This window comes from Camponotus vicinus, unplaced genomic scaffold (genome assembly GCF_025532165.1).
Source record: "Camponotus vicinus isolate PSW18456_S1 unplaced genomic scaffold, iyCamVici1.0 SCAF_1, whole genome shotgun sequence".
In the NCBI taxonomy this organism is placed as follows: domain Eukaryota; kingdom Metazoa; phylum Arthropoda; class Insecta; order Hymenoptera; family Formicidae; genus Camponotus; species Camponotus vicinus.
Window position 1 is genome coordinate 33,298,924 of NW_028141945.1, and position 27,504 is coordinate 33,326,427.

The 27,504-nt window shown below is 32.0% G+C and overlaps 1 protein-coding gene and 1 long non-coding RNA gene across 7 annotated transcripts in view; one reads left to right on the plus strand and one right to left on the minus strand.

Annotated features, from left to right (window-relative positions):
* Nucleotides 1-23,679, plus strand: part of LOC145962331 (uncharacterized) — a 58,954-nt gene extending 35,275 nt beyond the window's left edge. For 3 of the 4 annotated variants that reach the window (XM_083083365.1, XM_083083373.1, XM_083083356.1), the window contains 5 exons: nucleotides 3,186-3,340; nucleotides 5,608-5,857; nucleotides 9,222-9,443; nucleotides 10,743-10,938; nucleotides 11,177-23,679. In XM_083083365.1, the coding sequence (XP_082939491.1) occupies nucleotides 3,186-3,340; nucleotides 5,608-5,857; nucleotides 9,222-9,443; nucleotides 10,743-10,938; nucleotides 11,177-11,240 (887 nt within the window). In that variant the 3' untranslated portion in view covers nucleotides 11,241-23,679. The remainder of the gene's footprint in view (nucleotides 1-3,185; nucleotides 3,341-5,607; nucleotides 5,858-9,221; nucleotides 9,444-10,742; nucleotides 10,939-11,176) is intronic. The other variant, XM_083083382.1, reaches the window with a different exon arrangement.
* LOC145962399 (uncharacterized) overlaps nucleotides 1-27,504 on the minus strand; it is a 133,442-nt gene that overhangs the window by 68,310 nt on the left and 37,628 nt on the right. For 2 of the 3 annotated variants that reach the window (XR_014435855.1, XR_014435856.1), the window contains exons 3-4: nucleotides 19,158-19,256; nucleotides 2,160-2,239 (exon numbers count right to left, since the gene is read on the minus strand). This is a non-coding gene — a long non-coding RNA (uncharacterized LOC145962399). The remainder of the gene's footprint in view (nucleotides 1-2,159; nucleotides 2,240-19,157; nucleotides 19,257-27,504) is intronic. The other variant, XR_014435857.1, reaches the window with a different exon arrangement.

A 27,504-nucleotide genomic window follows, 5' to 3' on the forward strand; every position in this document is an offset into this window, starting at 1 on the left:
CCTACATCGCGACCATTGATGCGAAACTTTGATACGAAAATTACCGCAAAAAGGTGGTTCTTGGATATATCCAAACCGCAACGCTTTGTATTCGAATAGCGAAATCAATGTATAATCTTCCTCACGCAATTATAGCGTCGCGATGAAACGTAACGCAATGTTCGGGACATTTGTGTTCGCTGCAACTGCGGTCGGATTCCGATAATACGCCTACGAATACTCGAATCAATCATACCATAGCGAGAAATTAAACAACAATTGTAATATTGACTCGAGAGAAACTATAATTAGGATTTTTAAAATGTCGTTAACAATCCACAGAATAGATTTGAAAATGATAATAAATTTATACAAAGATTCATACATATCTCCTATGAGATATGTATGAATCTTTGTATAAATTTGCGTGTATTGCATATGCTTAATATAGATTTTAGATAAATATTAAAAATAATCGATGTCGAATAATTTTAAGCAAAAATATCTATAGTATATGTCATAAGAAACTACTCTAAAAATATCCAGAATTGGCGATTATTTTTTATATCCTCGCATTTGCGGATTGAAAATTTGCCTCGAGGCAGGATACATCTCTTCCTTCGGGACTGCAATAGCAATTTGACGCTCATTACTATACAACTCGACGTCAGGTCTCCAGAGAGACCGATTAGGTTTCGTTCGTTTCACTCGGCGTGCCCGAGGCACATCGAATGCGATAGATGCGGATAATATATCTCGACTGACGGAAATTGCTCGCCGAACGATACATTCTCGCACGTATACATTCTCAATTGCCATGCGATGTCGTACATTCGTACTTTTTTCGCAGATATGACAGACATTCACGCTTTGAAATAGCGCATAACACAGGAGTGGAAAGAACGATATATCAAGACAATATCGTCAAGTTGAAAACAATTTGATAATATTATGGCGCAGATGAGCTATTAAAAGTAATATCAATATTCTTTCCCTTGATTTTCACTGTATATTCTCGCACGAGTAAATTTATTGCAATTTAATCAAATCAGATAAATCCAACATCTCCGATTTTGCATTAAATTTTGGGTATATCATTGTATATAAGTATATATGGCATAATATGCAAAACTATAAATATAACGAGAAATTAGATGATATAAAAATAATTTTTCATCGATTTAATTTTGCTCTAATATTTTTAGATTAATTTATGAATTATCAGCATTTTCAACAAAAATTCAATTTTTAATTGTAATAATTGTATTAGTAAACGTAATAATACTAGGATTAAGTAATTAATCATATTTATATTATATGTGAATTTATATAAATTAGAAAATTTAAATATATCGTAAGTAAAGGGATCTAACGCTCTGTTGGCAGCTCGAAAGCTCACATAGTTTTGATATGGTAGTATTAAACTTTGTAAGCCAACTTATGCAAATCTATGCAAACTAGCTTATTATTTAATGCACTTCTGTGAGTTTGAAGAACAGTGTCTCACGACTACGTTCGCACATGCGAAACACATGGAGATCGATGCTTGCGACAAACACTATACGTGCGCAGCGATGGACGCCGATTGCAAATAATCGCGATAGACGCGATCGCATAATCCAATGGGTAGATCGAGATGATCGCCCATTGCTAAATTCGACACTCATGATTTTTCACGTGCGATGTTGGAAGATACTCATGACACTTATCATACATTGCGCGAAACTCGTGTTTGAAGAATGACGTCTCGCGACAAAGATTCGGCACTCGCGACTCGTAACATATGATATTAGAAAATACTCGTGACACTTGTCACAGACTGCGCGACACATGTGTTTCGCATGTGCATATGATAATATTTAGATAGTATTTCTTAGCAATTTAATATTTTTGAATAGAATAAAACTGGCAAGAAACAAAAAATAAAATTACATACATTAAATATTTTTTTAACGCTACGAATTATTTTAATGCCACGGCAAAGGTGCGAAATGAATCACGAGGCAAATAGGAATTTACTTCTGCGATAATTAACATCATACGTACTGATATGCTTCGTTTGTGTAAATTGGCCTGATTTTGTCGCGCGTGCACGATGCTTATTAATGTTCACAATTATACCATCAAATTACCATCAGTCACGAAATCAAAGTACGCGTCTGATACATATTCTCACTTACCTACTTCGCGCTGCGAAAAGAGATTGCGTGCGTTTATAATCGGCAAAATCGGCCGAGTAGAGAGTTTCCCCTTGGATTTTCTGAAACAATAAAAATGCAAATACAAAATGAATAATTCATTATTTTATAATTCAGTAAATTTATTTTAATTTTATATTTATCATAGTAATTTTTGTTGTATATATGCAAATATATATGTACATATTAAAATGCTTTCCTACATTTCTATCGCACTAATTTGCTCGCTGTCCACGTGATTATTCGCGTGAGATCAATACGATATGAGATTGGCCTCTTTAGCAAGCTACGTAGGCAGGCGAAATCGATAAATTTCGCGACGAACGTCGCAATAATCGAAATCTCTCCAGCAGATGGGATTCGTATTCCGTAAATTGAAAGCGCGGATTTATCGCACGAAGCAATGCGCATTACGCGGAAGCTTGTTGACAAAGATATCTCATCGTCTGAGTTTGCAGTACATGTAGTCTCTTTACAACGAGCGAAATTCGTGCAGAAACATGCGAGGGGAGAGTATAAATTAGATCACATACATTGTTAATTGGAGTAACATTGTTAATTGTTCACCGTGTCTCATAACTTTACAGTTATTTAGTATTCATTAATTACAAATGTATCAAAATAAGCAAAAATTGATAGGATAATAATGATAAAAAGTTTAAACGAATATAAATAAAATTGTATTACAATCTTATTTGTACAATATTATATTTAAAAAATATAAAGTTTATATAAAAAGTTTGGGCATTAAATTTATGTAAAATTTACATAAAAAAATTTTAAAACAGTCGCAACTGCAGAAAAGAAATTTGAAAAAGTAGAAATGCCTTTTATTGGATGTATTGCTAATAAGTTTGAAATTCATAACTCGATTTCGCAGTTTCTGTATCTATGCGCGAGCTCTTCTATCCTATATACAGCCGTAAATGTCCACACGAGAGACGCGCAAGACTGCTCGTCGAGCTTTGAAGAGTAATCGGGGAGATTCAAATATTTGCGTCTGTCCAGGGAGCACGAGAAACCGAAGTTCCTCGCCTTATCGCCAAAGAGAAGTGAGCTCGGGAAGTGTCAGATCGGGTGGAAGCGGAGGCGCGCAGGTCAATCTGGGATATGGGACAAACGCCTGGGCCGATTCCAGGCGAGCCAGCAGCTCCGTTTCGCAGGTAACCGTGCCCTCTTTTACATCGCGGCCACTGCCGTTTTCCGATCTGCAATATTCGAGGAATTTTCTTTTCCGCCCACCGTTACGACACACGCTCCAGTTGCGAATGTCGTGGAATGCGAGTGACTGAAAGACGCTACCTTTCTAGCTGAACGAATTACACGCGAATAATCTGAGAGGGTACAATTTATCATTCGTCGTGCATTAATAATTACAGAGACGTGAAATGGTTGTATCGTTTTTTTTATCTTCATTTTTTCATTTTTTTTCATTAATCTTTTTTTATATTAATCATATATTATATTGTGATACGTTACGTTTGGGATATATATTGGGTTTATATATATTGTGTTAAATGAATTTCCATCGAATTAAAATTCGATCGAAATTGTGTGAAGAGGAGTTATTTTTTATGTTTTTTCCTCATCGCTTAACCTCTCGCGCTCTTATCTTCAAAGTAATTTTCTTCGTTATATTGCTCTAGAGAGACGTCGGCTTCGCAACGCTTTTCCATTTTTATTTTTACAAAATTCGTTTAAGTTTGATTATGAAAACAGAAAATAAGTTAGGAACCTCGTGGAGTGTTATAAAAAAATAGACAACTCATTTACCTCGAGATTAGAGTATATTTAAAAATGTTAAATTATATAGTCGCACGTAATATGTACTAATACACAAAATTGCAACATTAATTAAAGTACTTATAGAAAATATTTCTCTTTCGTACATCACTAAGAACGAAAGAAGGTCCTCTAACACGAGTTAAAATTGCATTCTGGACGGGTTTTCCGGACGGCGCAGACACAGCTTGGCACGATATGTTGCTACAACGCACGCGAAGTTAAGTAACGATACTACCGGTAGCTTCGTCACGAGATTCTCCACGCCTTTATTTCTCGTGCCTTGCCCTTTACCCTTTGACTCGAAAAACCTTAATGAGTTCGAAAGAATATATTTCTTGTTATATTATTTTATTTTCGATATTTGCGCGAAAAAAATATTATCAATATTTAAAATTAAAAAATGTAATTATATTATATTATATTAATTATATTATATTAAACTTTATATTATATTTTATTATTAAACTTTAGATCGATTTTCGATTATATATATTTATACATATGTATATATATAATAATTAAATATGATTATAAAAACAGAAAATAAGTATTACATATAATTTATTCAAGAAAACAATGTGTGATTGACGCGTTTTAATTCGGCAATAAATAAAAGCACGGATTTATATGATGAAACTGACGCTTCTTGCGTGAATTGTTGTTTGTTATAAACGTATGCTGCTGTTTCGTACGGTGTGAAAATTAAAGTGCGAAAATATGTGCGAGACATCAAAGGTACGGGCGTACTCTGTTCGTGACAGCTTAAATTTCTCCTATATAGATCACATTCACCGCTTATTTTCCGTGTGAAAAACATGCTTGAGACGTGTGCACGCTACCCGAGAACCTCTCAAAAGATCAATTCCGTACGACGTAGAACGAGAATCGACGGTGAGAAATAAGGGACGTGTCAGCAACCGTTCGACAAAGCTGCGCTCGCGTTTTTTTACGATCGCTTATTGGATCCATATTGTATGTGTGATAAACGGAATATAAATTATTCTTTAACGCAAAATCTGCGCTAAGGCGTTTCGAAAGTTTCCGACATCGATAATTAAACCGTCTTAAGTAAAATCGAATTTTAAAATACGAAAAGAGTATCCTCGTCGTCTTCTCATCTTTCTCGTTGATTGAATTATTCCTTATATTTTTTTTTATAACAGCATCGAGTTTTTATTCATTCAGAAAAATGTGCATTTCTTCGGAAGAATTTTTAAGAAATCTTTAAATCGTTTCGCATCGCTTTTAAAATCTGGATTTTGCAGTTAATTTTTTCTTTCTTTCTGTATTACGAGCGTGTTGGTTAACATGGGTTTTTAGCAAAAGACGGAAAAAACCGCTCTTGCTCCGTCGCTAATTGGATTACTTTGTAATCAGCAAAATGCAGACAAAGTGGTACACAGCGCAGCACACTAATACAAAGTAATGAGGATAAAATTTAAAAAAATGAAAATAATGTTTCTGAAATAAAATTACAATAAGATAAAGAGGAGTGAGGAAGCTGAGATCCGTTTATAATTTTGTCAAGTCGTTTCCACGATAAAGTCTAACGTCGCGCATGTAGTATTAATCCGAATAAACTCGCCAGAACAAGATGGCATTATATTACAAGAGATCTGATTTGAGCTGACATGTGTGCTTTCAGCTTTCAGGCGACGAATCGCGTCGGCTTTGCGCCAGCGGTGCAAAAGCACCTGAAAAGGGCAACGCGGAAACTGCAAATCTTGGCGTAGCGACATACGGCTCGGTCGTATTTCAATTGAAGGACGCTCATCTTGAGGCAAACGGTATCTGCGATTTCGTCTTTCGCGCCTTGAGAGTTGTCAGCAAGACGATGACGTTCACCATATGTCTGACCTGTCTGTCCACTGTGCCTATCTTGATGTTCATGTTTGGTGAGTAAAAGAGATAGAATTGAATATCGACGGCTTCGATTATAATCTTGGTTCAAAAGATCTTGGATCGATAATTGGCTACGCATAAATAATTTAATTATGTAAAAGAATATTTTTTTTCGGGTAGCATAATGAATATTATACAATAGATTATATATAATTATAAATATTATATAATAAATAGTAGAGGGATAAGTAGGTCGAAAGAGTGTGGATTTACCGAGACTGTTGTCGACGATTCGATCCGTTTCATATTTCCATGTAGCGGATCGATACTCAGTATATCTATACTTAAGAATTAACGACAAGCTCTCGTGATACTTAGGAAGATGATATACCTTATCTCTATTCTTTGATCATCACATCAAAGCATGATCTCTCTATTCTTTGATCATCACATAGCACTTTTTAAAATTCAAATATTGCCAATGTATCACTCTTTAATATAACGCCATTTGATATCCTTTTGACTTGTTAGTTTCCAATGCTATACTTCCTCAATATTATTTTTAAAGATTATTATATGAATATTTTATACATGAGTAAAAAGAGAAAAGATTCAGTTCATTTAAAAATTGAGGAAGAATAAATGATTGAACAAGATGTTCTCTTTAACTTTCTTCATGTTTCAGTAAACTTTGCGAAACCTTTCAGCTTTTTTTCATGTAAATTTCTTTCCATTACATATCTCTCGAGAATTGAAGCTCTTTTATTAACCTTTAGCTTTTCTCAAGGAAATATCTTTACGCATTACGTCTGATGGGAATCATTTCAAATATCAAAGAAAATTTTTAATACCCATCAATGCTATAGTGTAGTCTACTACCCTTCAATTAATTTCAGAATCGAGATTGGGTCATAAAAGTATGGAGTCTCTGATAGCTGAAGATGATTTCTAGTAGTAGTTTACGCGGAGAACGTGCCAATTGAGAGATAAGATTCTTTTACCAATATTCTTCTGGCACAAATATTTCGTATCACCGTGAGCGATATAAGTCTAGAATTTATTGGAACAAATAAATGGAAAGATTCAATAGCTGACTATTTTTGCAGTTCAATTGATCCTTTTAAATGGAAAGATTCAGTAGCTGACTATTTTTGCAGTTCAATTGATCCTTTAATAATATTCTTTACAATATACGATATAATACATTTTTATAATTTATTAATTATTTATATTTATATAATTATTAAATAATATGAATTTTTTTAGATATGTATGTCATAATGAGACATTTATGAGGAGAAAATATATTTTTATAATATATTTTAAAAATCTAATATATAAATTGAATGTAATTAAACTTTGAAATAAATTTAAAATTAATAGAGAAATCTTTTAACTAATAAGAGATCTCTTGTCTCTTGCAAAAGTTTTACAATTAGATATGATCTGTTACCTTCTCTTTCCTTTATCGTGAAATAGAGTTTCGATCAGCAAAATGCAATTATTTAGCAAATGTTATAGAAGTATGAGGAAAGATATATACGACAGCGTAAAATAAATAAAATCTAACTTCTGCTAACAAATTTTTAAAAATTTTTCGAAATAAAATTTCAGATTCCATTCTCGATGTTTTATTTGTATATAATTTTACATAAAACAGTATTACACGTAATTTAAATGTATAACTCAATTTTCAATGAGTCTTTTTCTAAACCAAATAAATTACGATTCTACATGCAGCAAACGTGCATTTGCTTTCCGCCCAGATTGAGTAACAGATCTCGAAATTCTAAACGAAATTCTACGAAATATACGATATCGTTTCCGAGTTAATTAATGTTGCCATGATTACGACACGCAAATCGCTAGCGTGTCGAGCTTATGGCATGCAACCATGTTTAATTTCTTGGCTATGGTCGGTTATTCGCGCTACAGCGCACGGACGCTCAACCTGATTTATTGCAGGTTCAGTGCATTCACCTTTCGGCAAAGTCAATCTGGTAAGAACCTGCAATCGATAATATAATGGCGTAGACGAACCGCAAAAATGGCCGTAAATTGTCGAATAAGACTTAAATCTTTCATGGATACCGATATAAAAGCACGAGAGTTATAAAAATGGCAGCCTTTAGTGTAAAGGTTTGATAAGACACTTGAAAAATCTTAGAATAAGAAGGGACTGATTCGAGAAACAATGTGGAGCACATCGAAGATTCAATGTATTAGAATGCCATTAAAAAAATTATCATTGTATATTGGTTTGCGGAAAGAGGAAAGGAAGCAATCGACACATCACGATTGTCAATCGCTGTTTTACGTGAAATTTGATGCAATCATACGATTTAAGTTGTTCGTAAATCCTGTTTATAGCATTACAATCAAAATAAAGATATTTAAATCGGAGTTGAAATGATATAATTGCCTTGAAAATTTCTATTCTTTTTCTCAAATACAACATATGTGTATGTAATTGTAATATTTTCAATTACATTTTATCTCTACAATAGTTAAAAAAGTAGGTACGTTGATTATATTAATTTTTTTTATCATAACAAGAATACAAAAAAATCAATTTTTTAAAAACTGATTGTGTTGCATATAGTTTACATATACAAGATGTGACACAATAACGATATATTTAGGTGTACATTGCAGTGGAGAACCTCTTCATGTTTGCATGTCACGTTATCCTAAGTTGGACGTCGAATCAGGACGTGATATACAGAATAGACGTCAGGCAACACGCAATTAATGCTAAATTATTCCTTGCTGGCGTTATAAAAAGCGCATAATAATGACGCACGTCATATATACATTAGATCTTAATTGATGGACAAGAATATCGGTTAAGAGATGTTTTTCTTTTTTGTTTTCGAAAATAATAATGAATTCATAGCGTTAAGCGAATTATTGTACCGTGTTATCGCTGCTTGGCAAACTATAAAATAGAATATTCAGGTCACAGATATGAAAAGATATAAAAGGAAAACGTTCATAAAAGATTTATTAACGAGGAAGATTTCAGCAAAAAAATGAGAGAAACAAAAATCGTGTCGTCAATTATCACATTTACTGCTACATATACGTGACACCACGTAAAATTGAAATTTTTATGTGTAATGTTTAAGCAGAGATAATTTTACACATGCAAACATATATGTATATTTAAGCTAAATACATTTAAAAATACATTATACATATATATATTTATATATGTTATCTATTATTATATATACAATATTATAAATAATAAATTTCTATAATACAATATAATATAATAAATTATATAATTTTATTAATATAATATAATAAATTATAATAAATTATAAAAAATTTCTGACATGTGTATGGCAGATTCTTTCTCATAACGAATGGCGAACGTATCGAGTTATGTTTAAATTTATTTATTGTTTGTAGGTGTGCAGTTTATTAGGGATTGTCCGAAAGAGCCATACATTCCTGTCTACATGCTGATCGGAGGAGTTTTGGGCGCCGTGCGCATGTTTTGGGCGCTCTATTCGCAGATACGTTCCCGCAGGCCGGAAGTCCTGTCCGTTCCCGCAACCAGATCATACGCTTCGCCTATGAAATTACTCTCCATAGCTCTATCGTGCTTCCTGGTCGCATGGTTCGCGTTAGGTAAGTAACTTGAAATTTCGTTCGGAATTATACGCGTGGCGTTTTATACACGTTCCCGCGCCAGCAACACGCGAAGTTTCCGAGTGTTAAAACCACAAAGGATTTACTCAACAAGTGCAAAGCTGTATTACGAAAATGCGTGCTTTATAATATTCGGTTACATAATTCTATAATTACTTTATGCAAATCTGAATGTGTCAGAAGATTATCACTTGCAAGATAGAACAAACTGAAAATGATATAAGTAACTGCCATTTTTTAAAATAATTTTTTAATTATTTTTCAGTTATTAAATTGATTTTAATTATTCTCTACATTAATTTTTCATTTTGTATTATTTAACAGAATAATTTTATCCCTCTTATGTTTCCTACATAAAAATTTTTAAATAAAATTTTGCAGATTCAATAAATATCAGAATAAAAGAATTTGTAAAATGCGAGAAACAGTCAGGATATTATTATGTTGTTGCATAAATATTGATGCATGTATTATATTGAGTTTCTTTGGTGTTAGTTACGCAATGCTTTCTATTTCAATATTATTTTTGCGAGTAAATTTTTAAGAAAATAACGATCAAATAGTTTTGTTTATATTTGCATTAAACTTTAACGTTCTATCTTTGGCAAAAACCAAATCAGTGTTAAGATGTCTCACAAATATTATTACTAATTAAAATATACAGTTATTTTCTTTTTTTATTAAATATATGTTAATATGACTTCGTATATAATATATTAGATTGATAAATTCGTTATATTTTTTATTATTCTTTATGTTTGAGATTTATTTAACTGCTAGTTCAATCACATAAAAGAGCAAGAAATATGAAGCGTTGAAAGTATATGCGAGTGTAAATCTGTGTCCGAGAAGAAATTATAAAAAGTCCACTATTATGACGATTTAACCGTTCGTGACCAAGCATCGTATTGCAATATTTATATTTCGTGCAAAGCGCCAATTTATCGTATGGCAAAACGTGACAGTTCGTTGGTCGGAGTGAGGGACGTAATTGCAGGCTGCTTAATCACGAACACTTGATATGTATGCCACGTAATTTCGCTGGGTCGTTGCTATTTCTAAAGTTTTTGGGTCGAATACAAGAGCAAGATTTTGTTTGTGGAAACAAACGAGTGGAGCGAGGAAAATTTTTCCATGCGTATTTCAAAAGAAATATATTTTCCAATATTCTTTAATAAACTTGATAACATTTCATATGACCGTGTTTTATTGTTCAGACTTGAAAAATGTTGATTCGTACGTTCGTTATGTCGTATGCTTTCTTCTTTTTTGTTTCAGGACATTATTGGATACTGCATATAATGTGGCCGGAATATAAACTTTCGTTATACGCGCCGAATCGGTGGTGTCACAAAACGCTCTATATTTTTTCTTTAGTTCATCTATGCGTGGTGTATGCGGTTTTATTTGTAATACTAATAGTAGCGATCGGTCTGGCTTTCTGCAGAATTCTGGAATGCCCTTTACCAGAAAGGTAAGTCGCTTTTTGGCGTACTCGGAATATCTAGTTTACAGGACTTGTTCAAAGCAAAAGAAAATAATCAATTACGTTAATGAAAAACTGATAACGTTAGATCCATTTTAACACGATATCTTTAAGATGTATAAGAAATTTCTAGTCACATTATTTACAAGGACTTATATCTTGAATTACATTTTCGTGTATAAGTTTTTGTAAATAATTCGTAAATTTCTCTTTTTATGAATTGCAGATATAGAAAGCGACAATTCCAATCAAGACTAATTTTCCTAAAAATTTTCAAAATGGGAGAGTAACTCACAATTAGACGCGTACGAATTTTTCTTGGAAAATACGACTATGACTTATAATGAAAATAACGTGCGATATTGATCTAATTTTCGTAGAATCGATGGAAACTATTTCACGACGACGAATACGACGATGAAAAATGTTTCGCGACACCGCGTTTCAATTTGCTTATTACAACACTCGATACAATTGCAGAGCCGAGTAGCACGGATCATTGTATTGTATATACGCACACAGATTATGTTCCTATCGTCAACGAAATGTGAATATCTCGCTCGTAACTCACATTGCGTGTCTAACGACGTGATTAAAATATTCGCGGCGATTATAAAAGATACAACAAGTTAAATAGACTTCGCAAAAATACCTGTATCGCGATTTAGCCGTTTTCTATTCCGCATGAATGATACACACGAAATGTTAAATGCTTAACTCGTCGAAATCATTGTGTGTGTTAATAGCGCACCTTATCTAATCACTATCAAAAGTATAATTGTTGAAATACGATATATATGTAGTTTCTCGACATCGTTTCCCACTCGATCTATGTCAAAGCGATATAGAAAGCGATATATTAAAGATTAAAAGAGATAAAAAACACACTTTTTTTATATGTAAGGCGACGAATTCCCCCGCGAGATCGATAAGAGCACACTCACACTGCAAAGTGCTCCCGTTCTGGTCGACTTTCAGATACAAATAACCACGGCGATCCGTTCGCCAGAATAAAATCCGCGAGAAGAAGAAGTCGGCCGGCGGCAGGGGCGATGGCTGGCGTCTAGACAGACATAAGGTCTTGGAGGATCTGCAGGAGGAGGAGGACGACGACGATGACGAGCGGAGCGATCACGGGGAGGATTGCGGTAACAAGATCGTGCAGGAAGTAAAGTACTGCAGCAAAGTGCAGTTTCGTGCGCCGGATATCATCGAGCTATGATAAATAAGCGATGATGCAACGGAAGAAACGTCTTGCTGGTGGCGAAAGAAATCGAGAGGAAGAGGATCGTAATCTTAAGTTTGCCCAGGATAACGAGGAGGGGATGCTGGCCACGAGAACGGCATTTGCGACAGGAAGTTCTTCGAGGGGAGATGAAAAAGGGAAATGAATAACGAGGTCGCGAAAGGAAAGGTATCGCCGGAGATCGATGATGGTGTATCTTTCGTGAATAATCGAGGTCTCGACACTAACACGTACGAGATCCCGGAATAGAGTCTTCGCATTTTCCGCAGAGAAGATTGACGTGACGGAAACGTTTCAATGGAGATCCGAATCGATCACGAAAGAACACGGAAATAATAAAATCTAAGGAAGCATATAATTGACTCGATTCATTTATCATAAATAATTTTGGGAATGCGAAGAATGTCGAGAAGAAGATGAATATGATTGATATTTTCCAATAATACATAAAAGTAATTTTTAGCAACGACTATTTTTCAAAAACTATTAGAATATTAATATCAAATTCAATCATGTTTAATTTCAATTTTAAGTCGACGTAGAGAATTCACGTAGTTGAGTTCATGAGTTTTGGCCTCAATCATATTCGTGGCAGCGAGAGGAAACGAGATAAAATTTTTATTGACGAGAGAAGATTATCTGAAGACCCTCCTGTAAGAATGATATTGGATGGAGCACGTCTTTACCCCAATAGTAGAAGACAGAAACATAGAAATATTTTCTGAAGAATTTCGGTTCTGAAACATCGCAGTTTCGATTTAAACGTATCTTAACTGCGGTTCAGTGAGGAAATCGATACAAAGACCTTCATTCGTATCAAAACAAAAATCTCCAATTTCGCTGTTGGAGAAACAACGCTTCTTTTTGTACACAGAATTAAATGCAGAAATGTAAAGTACGTAAACAGCTTAACTGAATTAGCATGATTAAACCGTGCATTCATTTTCTCTGAAGAATGTTTGTCGAAGAATTCTACATCATTTCAATAGGGATTGGATACGAGAGATTTGCCAATCATTGATCTTCCGATTATTTTAACTTGTCTCAACATAGGAGTTTATTGAGTTTCTTTTGTTTTTATCATTTAGTTCCCAGCAAATATATAAAGAAGCAAGCAACTATTAAACATGCTTCTTCTTATTTTATATAATATACAACTTTAAGAAATATTTGATGAATATTTTCGAATAAAATTATTCCGGAAGATTCTTCTCGACAACTTGAAGGTCTCGAGTTCGAGTTTCATTAGTTGCCACGTAAATCCGCCCCCATGGAAAACGCGCTGTGTCGAAAGCTCGTCGAACCACGTTTGAAGATTGCGCAAAGTTGAAGAAAATTCGCAGAAATTTCACGATTGCAGTTTTACCGCGTAATGTCATTCGCAAAGTTGCGGTTTACCCAAACGCGAAGAATTCGCACTTTTCCGAGTTACTTACTCTCGAAGCAGAAAATTGTACAGGAGGGAAAAACCGCCATGGGCAAAAGAACGAAGCTCGGTATCGACTTATCGAGCGACGTCGACGTCGACGATGACGACATCGACGAGAACGACATACTCTCCTACTGGCCGAACCGACGCGCAAATCCGTTTCGTCGAATCAAGTTTGGCAAAAGTAGTTACAGTGACTGCAGAAACTGCGTTCGTTCAGTGACGGAAGTGATATCGAAATTTTGCATTCCGGTTTTACTCGATGCGCTCTCTCTCCCCTTCTCTCTCTCTTTTTTTCTCTCTGTCTCTCTCTCTCTCTCTCTGTCTCTCGCAAAGGAGTAATACTTGTGCAAAATTTCGTGTAGGAGGAATATGGAATTTAATGCTCACATTCGCTACGATTCATCAACATGTCAAACCTTCCAATCGTTTCTCATTATTTCTCGATAGTATCGAGCGCCAGTTACAGGTAAGTGGCTCTGATTAAGGATACTTCAACATAGGACGAAATCTATAGGAGACATTATTTCTTAACTTTCATTATCTTTTCTCATTCTTTCTCTTGTTTCTCCTAGTTATATTCTAAAAAATTGCAAATTTTCCAATGAATATCTTTTTTTCATAAAGACATAGATAATTCAAATGATAAACGTCAAAGTCCGTTTATCATCTTTCATGTGAAAAAACCGTAATTTTTTGTATCCTTATTTGTTCCATGCTATCGCGTTTAAGAAGCATTTTGTAACTCTCGTTTAAGATGCTCTCGTTTAATCTATCGAAGTAGTATATATGTTGGGATGAAAAAAGTCTCACATCATTTCAAAAAGAATCAAGTACATTTCGCAGTGTATAATAATTATTAACTGTGTACTAAATTAGTATTACTGTGTACTTAATTCGTATCATCAATTATATAATGCGATCGATTAAAGTCGGTATCATATTTGTCCTGAGTGAAATTTGTCGAGGCATTATAAATAGGTTTTTACACATCTACTACGCATATCCATGCACATATACAAGAATACTCTTTCACATACACGATTTTTTTATGAATATTTGTATCATCGAGTGACATTCTTTTTAGATCTCGTCTCATTTCTCAAATTTCACGAGGTGATGATATAAATAATATAATTATCATGTTACATCACTCAGTAAAGAAATAGCGTATAATTAAAAATATAAAAGTTAACGAACTAATTAATACGCCTGATGTTCTTGCTGAAACCCTCCTACGTGCGATATTTAAAAAAATACTTCTTTTCTAGTGTGAATAATTAAATGTTTAAAAAAATTGTCTTTTGATTAATTCTCGTGAAACAAAGAATAAAAGATATGATGACGTATTGCATGAAGTATGAGAATGAGGATTCAGCTCGGTATCAGGCGAAAATGAAATATATCAATCATATTGAGTTTATAGGAAGATAGGATAGATGAATAGAATAGTAGAACCAAGAATTGAAGCTAAAAATCTCTGGTTCATATAAGATGTAATAACTGACGAAAGGGTCAGATGAGTTAGAGCAAAGTGGGTTAAATTGAGCGAAAGTGGGTTAATGAGTGGGTTTCTCAGTAAAAATGCGATTCCCCTACGATCCCCTTTCATCTGTAGTTACTGTGTAAGAGATTCTGATGTTATGAAAATTGTTTAACAAATTAATATTATATGCAAATGTTATTGAACGTATATATGCTCATAAATATGTCGTTATTCTTATTATAAAGAAACTCAGAAAACATAGAATGTAAATTTTTCCAAGTTTAAATTGGTATTTCTTTTTTGTATTTTGACATAACTTGCAGTATATAAAACTTTTTGACACAGCGACGATTAATCTTAAACTTGTGAGATTTATCATAGTATATTCGGTATCCCTAAAGAGAGAAAAATCACTTTTTTAATAATAAAATAAATATTTCTAAATCTGAAAGTTCTATAATTAGACCGACGATATATTGCGTCAAGAACTTCGATACAACTTGTGTTATTCTTTTGCGATTACGACCGACAGTATTTCTATGCTCTAACATGCGAAATGTATCAAAGAAAAAAAATAAATAGTAAGAAAAAAGAAAAGAAAGACACAATACGTCAATTAAATCAATACATCAACAAGCTTCGCTTTAGCTAAAATATAATTCTAACGAGAACTGTTCTTTTGCACAAAGAAATAACGAGCAACATGACATACATATAAAGATCGAATATATGTTAAACAAATTTTCCCCACTTTAACGAAATCATTTAACGAAAATTTCATCGCAAACATGTAAATCTGCTCATATTAACATTGCGATAGAAAACATGCATATTCATGCATTCCCTCAAGTATTTATACATATTTTGATAAATATTACTCTTATACCATCTAAATATTTTTGAATAAATAATTTACATTGTTTATTACATAGAAATAAAAGAAAATTCGTGAATATTAATTATCATTTATGATTTAATCGTTTTTTTACGTGTTTATAATCATCGTATACCGAATCATACGAAGAAACTCGCGAAGTGAATGCTTCGTAAGCAGACGAAAGCAATTGTATTTATTTGTATAACACATACACCCACACATTGTGTGTGTAAATATTGATATACTCTACGCACGAGAATAAGAGTAATTTCTCCAACAAAAATCTGACCAAACGCAACGATAAGTGATTTATATGAATTAAAATATTTCAATGGCCATTAATTTGACTGCATTGTTCTCATGCTTGCACTTGCAACTGGTTCGAAAACGGGTCCATACTTAATCGTCTATGTATGGAATAAATAAATATAGTAATTGTGTCGTAATTAAGATTGTAGCTCAACTCGTTAACGTATGTATGACCGTAAACTAAATCTCCATTGGGAATGCGCTTTTTATGATATTTCCATCCTCGTCATTTATTCGTTTATCATTATTTTAACGAGTGAAAATTCTATTCGATTTCCAACAAACACCAAGAAACAAGAAAACATTTTTTTATTATTCTTTACTTTTTCACACATTGATAATTACTACATAAAAACAACCTAAATAATAATAATAATATAAAACAAAGTAAATGAGAAGTAAATAAAAAAAAGTAAAATAATTATTCGCTAATATTATCATTGTTTAAAATATAGTTAATATTGTGTGGATTGAAAAATTGAAAGCATGGTTCGCTCACTTTGAAATATTTTATGTAACAAAATATTTTTGGACAAAATATTATTGCTAAAATTTCTTCACTCGTGAAATAAAAAAGTCTCTGGAATAATAAAACCTTATGTGTTATATGTTGGATAATGGTGCAAAAGTTTCAATTGAGATTATGATAGATGGCGATTAAATTGAGGTTTTGTCTCCATCGTAGAAATGCGATTTTTATCACAACTGGTTTCGTAAAAGCCATGGCTATATGTCACAGTCAAACGTGACAGCTACGGACATAAATTATATGACGGTCAGAGAGGTGCCCATGCATATAAAACTCAAATGTAAGGAAACTCTAAATAAGTTTGAATATGAAAATCCAATTCCAAATACAACATAACGTTGAAAATCCAATTCCAAATACAACATCACGTTGAGTTAATTCAATAAGTATTTATATGATTGCTAATTATTATAAAAATTATATGCATTGTTTTTATATAATTTGTTAAAGTAATATTAATGATTATTATCTATGTCTTCCTATCCTTTTTCATATTTATTGGAAAATACTTATCACTTCGCATTATTATATATTATACATATTGTAAATTACACATGTCTATAATATCTCATATTATCAAGCTATATCACAACGATATTTAACGTAAATGAAAGTCGTATTGAGTGCTGAGTGCAGTGAGAATATAGAACTCAGTCTTAAAAATCGCTAAAAATACGGGAATATTTATCAGTTTCGTGCGTATCGATAAATTGATTTTTATTAATGAAAATTCAAATAACTATTCTGCATTTTTGTATTTATATCGATATCAAAAGCTACTACGTAGAAATCACGAAATGGAAAAAAATCGATGCGATATATTGTATATTTATTGTACATATTGAATCAGTAAATTAATTTGAGAATGGAAGAGTTGAATTCATTAATAGCATGTAAATTTATACACGGAAAAAATCCAAGTTTTATTTAAATAACAGATATTTATAACTGTTTCTTTTTTGTGCGAAAAATTCAAATCATACGAGCCATACACCGATTGACAAGAGATATAATTCAAAAAGCTTTATATATTTCACGTAATATTATGTACATTAATCCTTTACACCGGTGAAAGTCAAATCATTTATGACTCATATATGTTAAGAATGTTTTATAACTTATACGATAATCGGGACAAATATTTCATGTGTGCATTCAACAAAAGTATCAATAATTTTTATTTTAAAAATATTTCTTTTTGTCTTTTAATTGTCACATATAAAATAATATTAAAATAATATTAAAAAAAGAATATTAAGATATATATACTGAAATTTTATAAAATCATAATCATCATAAAATTTTAATCTGAAATATAAAAAATATTTTGCTGTGGATCAAAATTGATATAATTTTCATCGTGTATGCAGTTATCATCCGAGTTCACTATTCGAGAATTAAATAATATGTGTAATTATTATACAACAATAATTAGAAAAAAAAAATAAAATAAAACACATTTTCTAATAAATTATATATTATAATTATTAATTAATATAAATTATATTCGTCCCCAATATCGCGCAATAGTGTCATAGTGCGACTACGTGTGTTCTTAATAAAATCAAAATATAAAAAAGTTATAAATTACAACGAGAATATGTGGGATTATTTATTATGTGGGGCGATTTTGTTCTGATAATTTAATGGCAATCGCGATTTAGACTGTCTATAAAAATAATTAATCATACTACCTATCGTGTGTTTCGTGTATTTTGTGTATAGTTATGCTACTATGTTATCGATTTACTATCTAGGTTACATTAGCGCTACTCACGTTTGGCATCATTAAAATGTGAGCCTAGATACGTAAATATAAATGATAGTGTCTATATAATGATATACTTTTTTATTTTATCTCTTGATGGATTTATTTTGCCTCTAGATATAGTATTAATTTAATATTTTTAAAATTTTCCCTTTAAAATCTTATATAAAATTTAATATCACTTTCAAACATCAGAATTAGAAAAAATATATGAATATTATATTAAAGTTAAAACAATTCGCGAATTTTGCAGAAAAAAAAATAAATACACAGAGTATGTTACGAACATTAATCTACTGTTAGAAAAGTTCATGCGCTTGCGAAATAATAAGAGCCAGCTCTGACGTTTTGTTCTTATTCCATTGGTACTACGTTCACAATATTATATGCGTTTTCTGTCCTCGAAAAAGGGACAGAACTTATGCCTAAATCGATAAAATGGCAAGATATAGGATATAACGATGTATCGAACGATAGATATCTGTAGTGATACTTGCGGCGTAACACTCTGTATTTGAGAATGAATCGACAGCGAGACTTTGTGATAATCGTGATATACATACATATGTATATCGAGCGAGTAACTTGGAACACCATCGAGATGAAACACAAATCTCGATCTCTGAGATTACGATCCTCTCCTCTACGTAGCTCCGCCTAGCCTATAAGTAATGTCATCGATTAGTAATTATATTAATAAATGTACCGTTGAGAAAAATATTGAATTTTAATAGGATCATATAATAGAATAGAGAGTAGAGAATTTATTTATTTTTATACTGGACACCTCGATAGCGTCCGCTATTTAATTGGGCGCATTATTAACGTCCATTATATCAACGAGTGCAATGTTTTTCTCTCGGTTGACTCGGAATTTGCGTGTCAGTTCCTTTGTTGGTTTTCCGTAGATAATTGCAAACCCGTTTCAACACTGATCATCGTTAAATTTAACGCGCGTGTGTCACTTAACTGTTAACGTATAATATTCAAAACGCGCGAAACGAATAAACGATAAATGCGCGAAAACAGGAACGATAAACGGTATTAATATTAACAGTAATGCCAACGATGAAACGCGACACGATATTAATGGTACTTTATCCCCTACCAAGTAATCTGGCAAACGGCCGAATGATTCCAGTAGCGGTATCGACATTAATTAAGAGGTGTTTTCGTTCCCGAATTAATCGGACATCAATGCGTGTCAGAGGTAGATTTTTTGCCGGATACCGCGCTATGTGTTTTAGCGATACGTACGTGTGTTTTAGCTGTTAGGAATATAATTGCACGCGCCAAGAGTCGCGAATTGTGGTCCAGGCTTTAACGTAGAATTTACATGGCAGCGTCACGCAGATCGGTCTCGTTTGTCGCGACAGCGAGGCGAGACGTCTCGTGCAAACCTATACATTGATCGTACTTTTCTACATCGTTTTCGCCTTGTCTCCTTTCGGATGACTTATGGTTGATCGCTTCGGTCCAATTTCGTAGTTACAACTAGCATCCTCTCTCAATCTCTTTTACGAGCCACAAACACGATAGTGGCGTAAGTCAGGAGCATAAATCGCGCAATGAATTCGCAAAGTTTAGAGATACACACATACATACGCACACATTTGTATGAAATTATATAATATGTTATATTATATAATATGTTATATAATATGTTATATCGTGTCGAATTGTGTATCGAAAAAACCGAGATTAATAAGATAACAGCGACAATAGTCTTTCAAAATTTATAGTTTATTTTTAGAAGAGGAAGATATATTCTTGAAAATATAATTACAAACTCAAGAAATATAACTATTAAATATACGTTATCGAGAACGATTGTTAAATTTATACGTTAAATTTATAAATGTTAAAATCATATTAAATTTTAATTCCTCGAGAATATTAATTAGTCGTGAAAGAGAACCCTAAAAATGGCGTCGATGTAATGAAAAATACACAATTATTCGATAAACGCACGTCAAGGTAAAAAATTAAAATTAAACTTCGTTTCTTGTGAGTTTAAATTGCAATGGACTGACGTTGATTTTATTACGCCACGTGAGAGAAATCAGTATTTGTTTCAGCAGAATCGATGCGTTCGTTCATATTCATTTCACGTACATCACGAATCAATTTCCATCGAAAGGAATCGTGTTAATCGTGCGCCATAAAACAAAAGTAACGCCGAAACTTATTCTTTGTCGCATCGAAAAATATTCAAAAACGATACGTCTGTCACTTTGCAATGGATTATTATTGCAATCGCCTAAATAAAGTCCACAAGCAACAAAGGAAAATTCTCTCGCTTCAACGAGTTATCGTCCTCAAGCGATTCGATTAAAAAAGAACAAAAAAACAAAAAACAAAAAAAAACTATCGTACAAATTCTTGCAGCGTACAAATAACTGAATCATTTATAAAAAAAAGCGAAATTATCACTATATTTAATTTGTGTTTCTACAATTTATGTATATATGTATATTAATATATCGGTATACATTGATACAACTATATTGCACCGTGATAATTGTTGTCACAATAATAATGTCATAATGTTAAATTCACTTGGATAACTGAGTTATTAACAAGATATCGATAAAATAAATTTTGATGATTTATATGACGCGGCGGAACCATCATACAGTAATAATCGTTATCTTCCTGTAAAAAACAGCGGATTGCATCGACGCATCTCGATCACCTATATACCATCGTTATTATCGATTTTATTGTCGGAACGTTTTATTATTCCGCGATGTAGTCATTTGAAACGGAAAGCGCAGGCTGTCCGATGAAAATAGAGAATCAGATAACGTTGTACCAAACCATTAGTATTTATTAATCCGATCACATACATTGATGCGATTTCGATGCAATCTTCTTGAACGCAAAGAGCCCTTCGTTGCGATTTCCAATCCTTTCGCCGCGGTCCAACGGACCACCTCCATAGTATATTCAATAAATGCCGATCCGCAATTCGATCATTTGTGTATATATGCGTGTGCGTGTGTGTGTTAACCATTATATGAAGACTTCAAGGGTCCAATCACAGCTTTGACTCAGCATAAGTCACGCCATGAACCATGTGAGATATTCTCTCATTTTCTTATATTCAAGAAAGTTCTGTATGAAGCTTTAAAGAACTAATGCCTAATAATATTCTTTACGGTTTACATAATTAAATGAAAAGAAATTTAGCGACAAATTTACAATTCATTTAACGATATTTCACTTTCTGACTTTTCAAAATTAATTTACGAAAAGAACTTTTTAAATCTCTTTAATAAAGAAGATGTATTCAAAGAAAAATTAATTTAAACCAGCTTTTATTTTTATTTTTTTCTCGTTGTTAAATTTTTGTAATATTTTCTTACAAAATATCTTATTATTTTGCTCACAATTTTATGGTCATGTCAAATCATTAAAAAGTCAACTACAAAATTTCGATGAATATAATCGATAATTAAACAAATCAGTAGAATCTAAACAATGGCTAAGTTTTTGCTCGTTTGTACTACATTATAATATTGTAATGATTGTGATTTTAATGTTGCAACAATCTGTCAAATTTAAGGAACATACAAATGTCTTTCGATCGTTGCAACGTTATAAATCATTATAATATAACGTACAATTTAAACTTTACATGAATCACGACATATCGCTTTAAAAGTAGCCATGTTAAAAGTAGTCACATTGTTAATTTAAACGCGCGTTGCGAAATATTATGAACGCTCGCATTCTAACCGCACATTTAGCGCTAATTGCGGCTGTCTATTTACGAATTTGATCTACATTCAACGAAGAAACGCAACAAATCACACTTAGCACTAAATGAGCGACGAAGATACGGACCAAAGTATCTTAGAGTGGAATTCAGGCTGCTCTCGCGATTTGTGCGATTATTCAATGGGCTTCTAGAGATTGTATAAACGATATTTGAAGGAATACGATTCAGTGAGACATAATTCGAATGTCTCTTACACTCACAAAACAATTATTTATCGGGGAGACGGTAATCGCGCAGATCGTCAATTGCCTGTAATGAGCCTCGAACTCATCGTCATAGTGGGTGTGAAAGAAACGTTCCCCAAAGCACGTTTCGGCTTTTTGTCAGGATTAAACCGTCTCTAACGAGAGCATTTATGCGATCACTGTCGAAAATCTTTCGCACCGTGAATGGCGTGATTGCAGCATATCAGCGAATAGAGGCAATTTCGTTGATGTGGGATTGCACGATCTATAACTGTCCGTTACATATGCACATGTGCACATCAAGATCCGCTGCACATTCTGCATACTGAATGTTTCCGCTTTTATGCAGTCAAGATGGAGATATAAACGTATGTGCTGTAAATTTCGTCGTCGCTCTAGTTATTCTATATGTGTGTCGATTATATAATCTGGACATTTCGGTGATTCCATTGAAATTCCTTTCCAAGATAATATCTATACCAATGTGCAATATTTTCTTGTATTTCGCGCAGCATTTTCTTATAGATATTCTGAATGATTTGTGTCATTTGAACTGATAATCATTTACTGATATAAAATTTTTTTTTCATTTTTTTCAAAAGAAATATTATAGTTAGATACATAAAACATCATGGTTTCATTGCCTCTTTGATTCAATTATAATTTTTATGTCAACATCGCAAATAATTTTTTAATGAAATCTTGAACCCCGAGAATTGGAAATTAAATGTACGTAGATAATATTAAAAATGTTGTAGCATGTCTATGTGGATCGTGTTTTATTTGGACCTATACAAATAGCCGGAGCGTGTTTGAAGATGTACTTGCGCGTAACTGATGAAGGATGTAACTAAACAATCGAGCAGTGCCAGTGCATGTACCACACATTTGTATAATATACAATATAGCGTAACATAATGTATATGATAACGCAACACATATGTACTATGTATCCCCGTAGAATTATCGAGATAAAAAGAATAGTAATTATACAAGTACATTTATATAGAATGTATACTGTAAACAAGGTGATTGTAAACGGTATGGTGGACTCATATTGTGACCTATTTATAACGTGACCGCCGAGTGCTGAAAATATAAAATGTCTACATGGTATACAGTGATACCTGTGTCTTGGTTTTTTCCCCGCAAGCAGACTCTCCCGTCTATTTTTATACAGCATTATGTTCGCCATGTCCTTTGTTTTTGTAAAATGCACTTGGTTTTCTTTAAATTTAACACATTTTCTGCCACATGAATTGCATATGCCTGTCAATATTCAGTTTATTTAATATTTTTGCTTTTAAAAGTGTAAATATTATCATAAAATATTTTATAAATTTCACATACTGATGTTTTTAAATATTATATGCAGTATCACATTACAAAGCGTATTTCTTAGATGTATTTTGACTCAAGTTCTAAATGTCAAAACTTTCATTCATTATCGCATCAGTTTAACAAGCACTTTATTACAATGATAATATTGTTTAATCCGAGAATTATATAGTAATATTTATTCGTCAAATGTAAAATGTAGAAAATCAATATATGTGTATAAAGAAAAAAAATATGAAAGAGATACATGTGTATCAAAATAATAAAGTATACAAAACAAACATGTACATATTTATTGAACAATCATCATGATTAAAAAACACAAAACACAATTCTCTTTCTTTTCATTTCATGAAAATCATGTTATAGATTTGCATGTTCAGTTTATTTATTTTTTGCTTTTGGTTTTTAGAGCATCTTTTAACCATTACTCTTTTTTTTCTCAATAATAATAATTTTTGTATTTTTATAAATAAAAATATAATTGAAAAAATATAAAAATAAAAATTGAAATTAATAGTTTTTGCAATATAGAGTGTATATGATCCATGCGGCGTGAATGCAAAATCATGAAAAATCAATCCAGCATGAAACGTTAACAAAGTGTTAACATAGGTGTTAAAAATTTAATAAATTAAATAAATTACACACACAGATTAAAAAAATAATGTATAAATTTCCTTTTTAATAAAAAAGACGCATCATAAAAATATCTTGAGTATTATCTAAAGTAATGGTATAAAATTATGAATAAAAATTAATAAGAATCAAGAAGCAATATTTTTTTTTTTAAATTTTCATACATAATTATAATTTTGATATGTTCAGAATCATTTGTTGATGATGTATGTAATTATGAGAGGTTCGAATGACATACAGATTGGTAATACTAATATCACTTCAAAGTTATTATTTCAATTAACGTGGTTAATTTATTTGTCAAGAATAGTATAGAATTACATATTACATGTGCAAATTCAGCTATTTGTTGGAAAATTATTAATGAATTTACGAACACGTTTAAATCAGACCAAAAAATACAAAACATCAATCAAAATAATTTTAACATCTTAATTTCTATTTATAATTTTACAACGGATGTTCACTAACTTTTTGATTATTTATGATCTTAAAAATAAATTAAATAAATTATATATCCACAAATTTAAAAAATAAATGTATAGATTTTTTTCTATTAATCAAAAAGACGCATCATAAAAATATTTTGCGTGTTATCCGAATAATGGTATTAAATTATGAATAAAAATTATCGCTCTATCCGTAATATTTATATTCGTTTGGAAACATTTATTTTGATTTATTAACTTTCAATTATGCTATTATTGTACCAAGCAAGAAATATTTCCGAAGCAAAATCTTTGTAAAAATAAAATTTCTTAGTATTTTTAAAATTTTTCCACAATGAAAAGCTCATAATTACGAAAGAAATTCTTATTAACGTATACAATTTGATATAATTTGAAAACATATTTATCATTATTATTTGACGTAATCAAATGTAAATGAATATTTCGATCACCACTGCTGCGAAATATTGCATCCATTAATTTAGATGCGTACCACTGAATTCATGATTCTATTGTAGCTATCTGCATCTGAATTGCTATTAGATTCCTATATAGTAACCAACAATGCCGATATTATACAGTCAAGAGACAAAGTGACTGGATAGCGATAGCCAATATATTAACAAATGATGTAGCTTCCGGACTACCAGCAAACTCTACATAAAGTGACGCATGATGATAGATCAGATTCATGACTATAATTAAAATTACTAATGTTAGATTGTAATAAAAACGTGAAATGAAATAATAGTAAGTAATTTAATATTTTTATAATTTAAAAATATAAAAGAGAGATTCAACTTCCATTTTTTGTATTTCTAAATGGGTTGATGAAGTACGCATTATATTCACGGAGAAATCTCTTTTACACAATTTTAAACAAGAAATCGCGCCGGATTGTTCATTCAGACAATGGTTGCGAAAATATGGAACTCTATCTAAATGTAAATGTGCGCCACCGCAAAATATTCGTCAGACCTGTACGATAACACAATTCTCAAAAAGAAGTCGTTTTACCAAATCCGTATCACGCCGAAAGTTTTCTCGCCGAAGTCCGTCAAGCAACTGCGATTATCGATACACATCCGGCAACAACAAACTTGAACTGAAGAAAAACATTCTTTCCAATCCGATATTGACAAATGCATGCGTGGGCGCAGTTGCAATTGTTTGCCGAGAATATGATAGACGAGGCTTCGATTGCACAGATGTACCCCGCTCTTGTATAACATGTATTTTAGAATTATTTTATTTACTTTAATTATTTACCTTTAAAAGCGATAAATATTAAAGATATAAAAGAAAACTTATAAAATATCATAAATTTGTATCTATTATTAACTGTAAAATTTTTACTGAAATTGAATTTTTATAAAATTTTAATTTTTTGTTGCGGTATAATTCTCTTAGCATTTTAATTTTTTAATACTTTAAAATATATTGATAAATATTTTAAAATATATTGATAAACCTTAAGAAATGGAAAATAGATTGATGTGTATCGATAAATGAAAAATTGTTATTTCTTTAAATTTACTTTCTATTATACTATAGCATTATAAAGCTTCTGGTTCAGATAATATACGAGACTATTGAAATAAACTGTATGAAAGCTGATCGATATGATGAATTGTGAACTCTGTATAAATGTAGCTTGTATACTTTGTGCGCTTTTTCAGGATAAATTCGACAGACTTAATATCAGCTTCTATTGATTTCGAAGTTTCTTTCCGCGCTCGGATGCATCCCATCATATTTTATTTCCATATTCCATTTGTATTTTTATTTCTGAAGACAGTACAAAAAATGCATCTCTGCACTCGAGGCTAACATTTTCTATCTCGGTAAAGCTGGCAATTTCAGAACTATGGCGCATTGTATCGGAATTGCCAATAGTGGTCATGCAGAAGCTTGGTACAATTTTCCAGAATCGACACTATGTGCCCTTGAATTGTACAGATTTTATCGATTTTTTGCGATAATAATCATTTTCAGTCGTAATATTTTTTAAATACAAAAATAAAATATTACTGTTTGAATTTTCTTCAATGAACGTTATCATATTATAAACTTCATTTTCAAAAAGCAAAAATTTGTAATAAAAAAAACTCGTAATTTTTTGATAACAATTTTTACAGTCATATGTAACAAAAATTTTGTTTGCTTTAATAGTTAATTACCGTGTATAAAATTGTTCATCATAAAAGTTTGCGTTATTGTCATTGAAGAGTTTGCATAAATTTCATTGCTGAGACCCGGCAATGAAATTATGTGAATATTCGGCTGCTTCTACAGATTCATATTTCTCTTTTGAGTAACTCGAGTGGTTGCGCTTACGGGTTGACATTTGACGACGAGACGATTCCCTTTCGTCCCCAGGGCAATTCTACTCTCGTCATGTGACGAGAGCATGACCTAGAGAAAAGGACTCAACAAAGCCGATGGAGAAACCTCAAAAGAGATGGCATTAATTGTTCAAGAACAGAAATGCGCGCATTCTTGTTGTGACAGAACG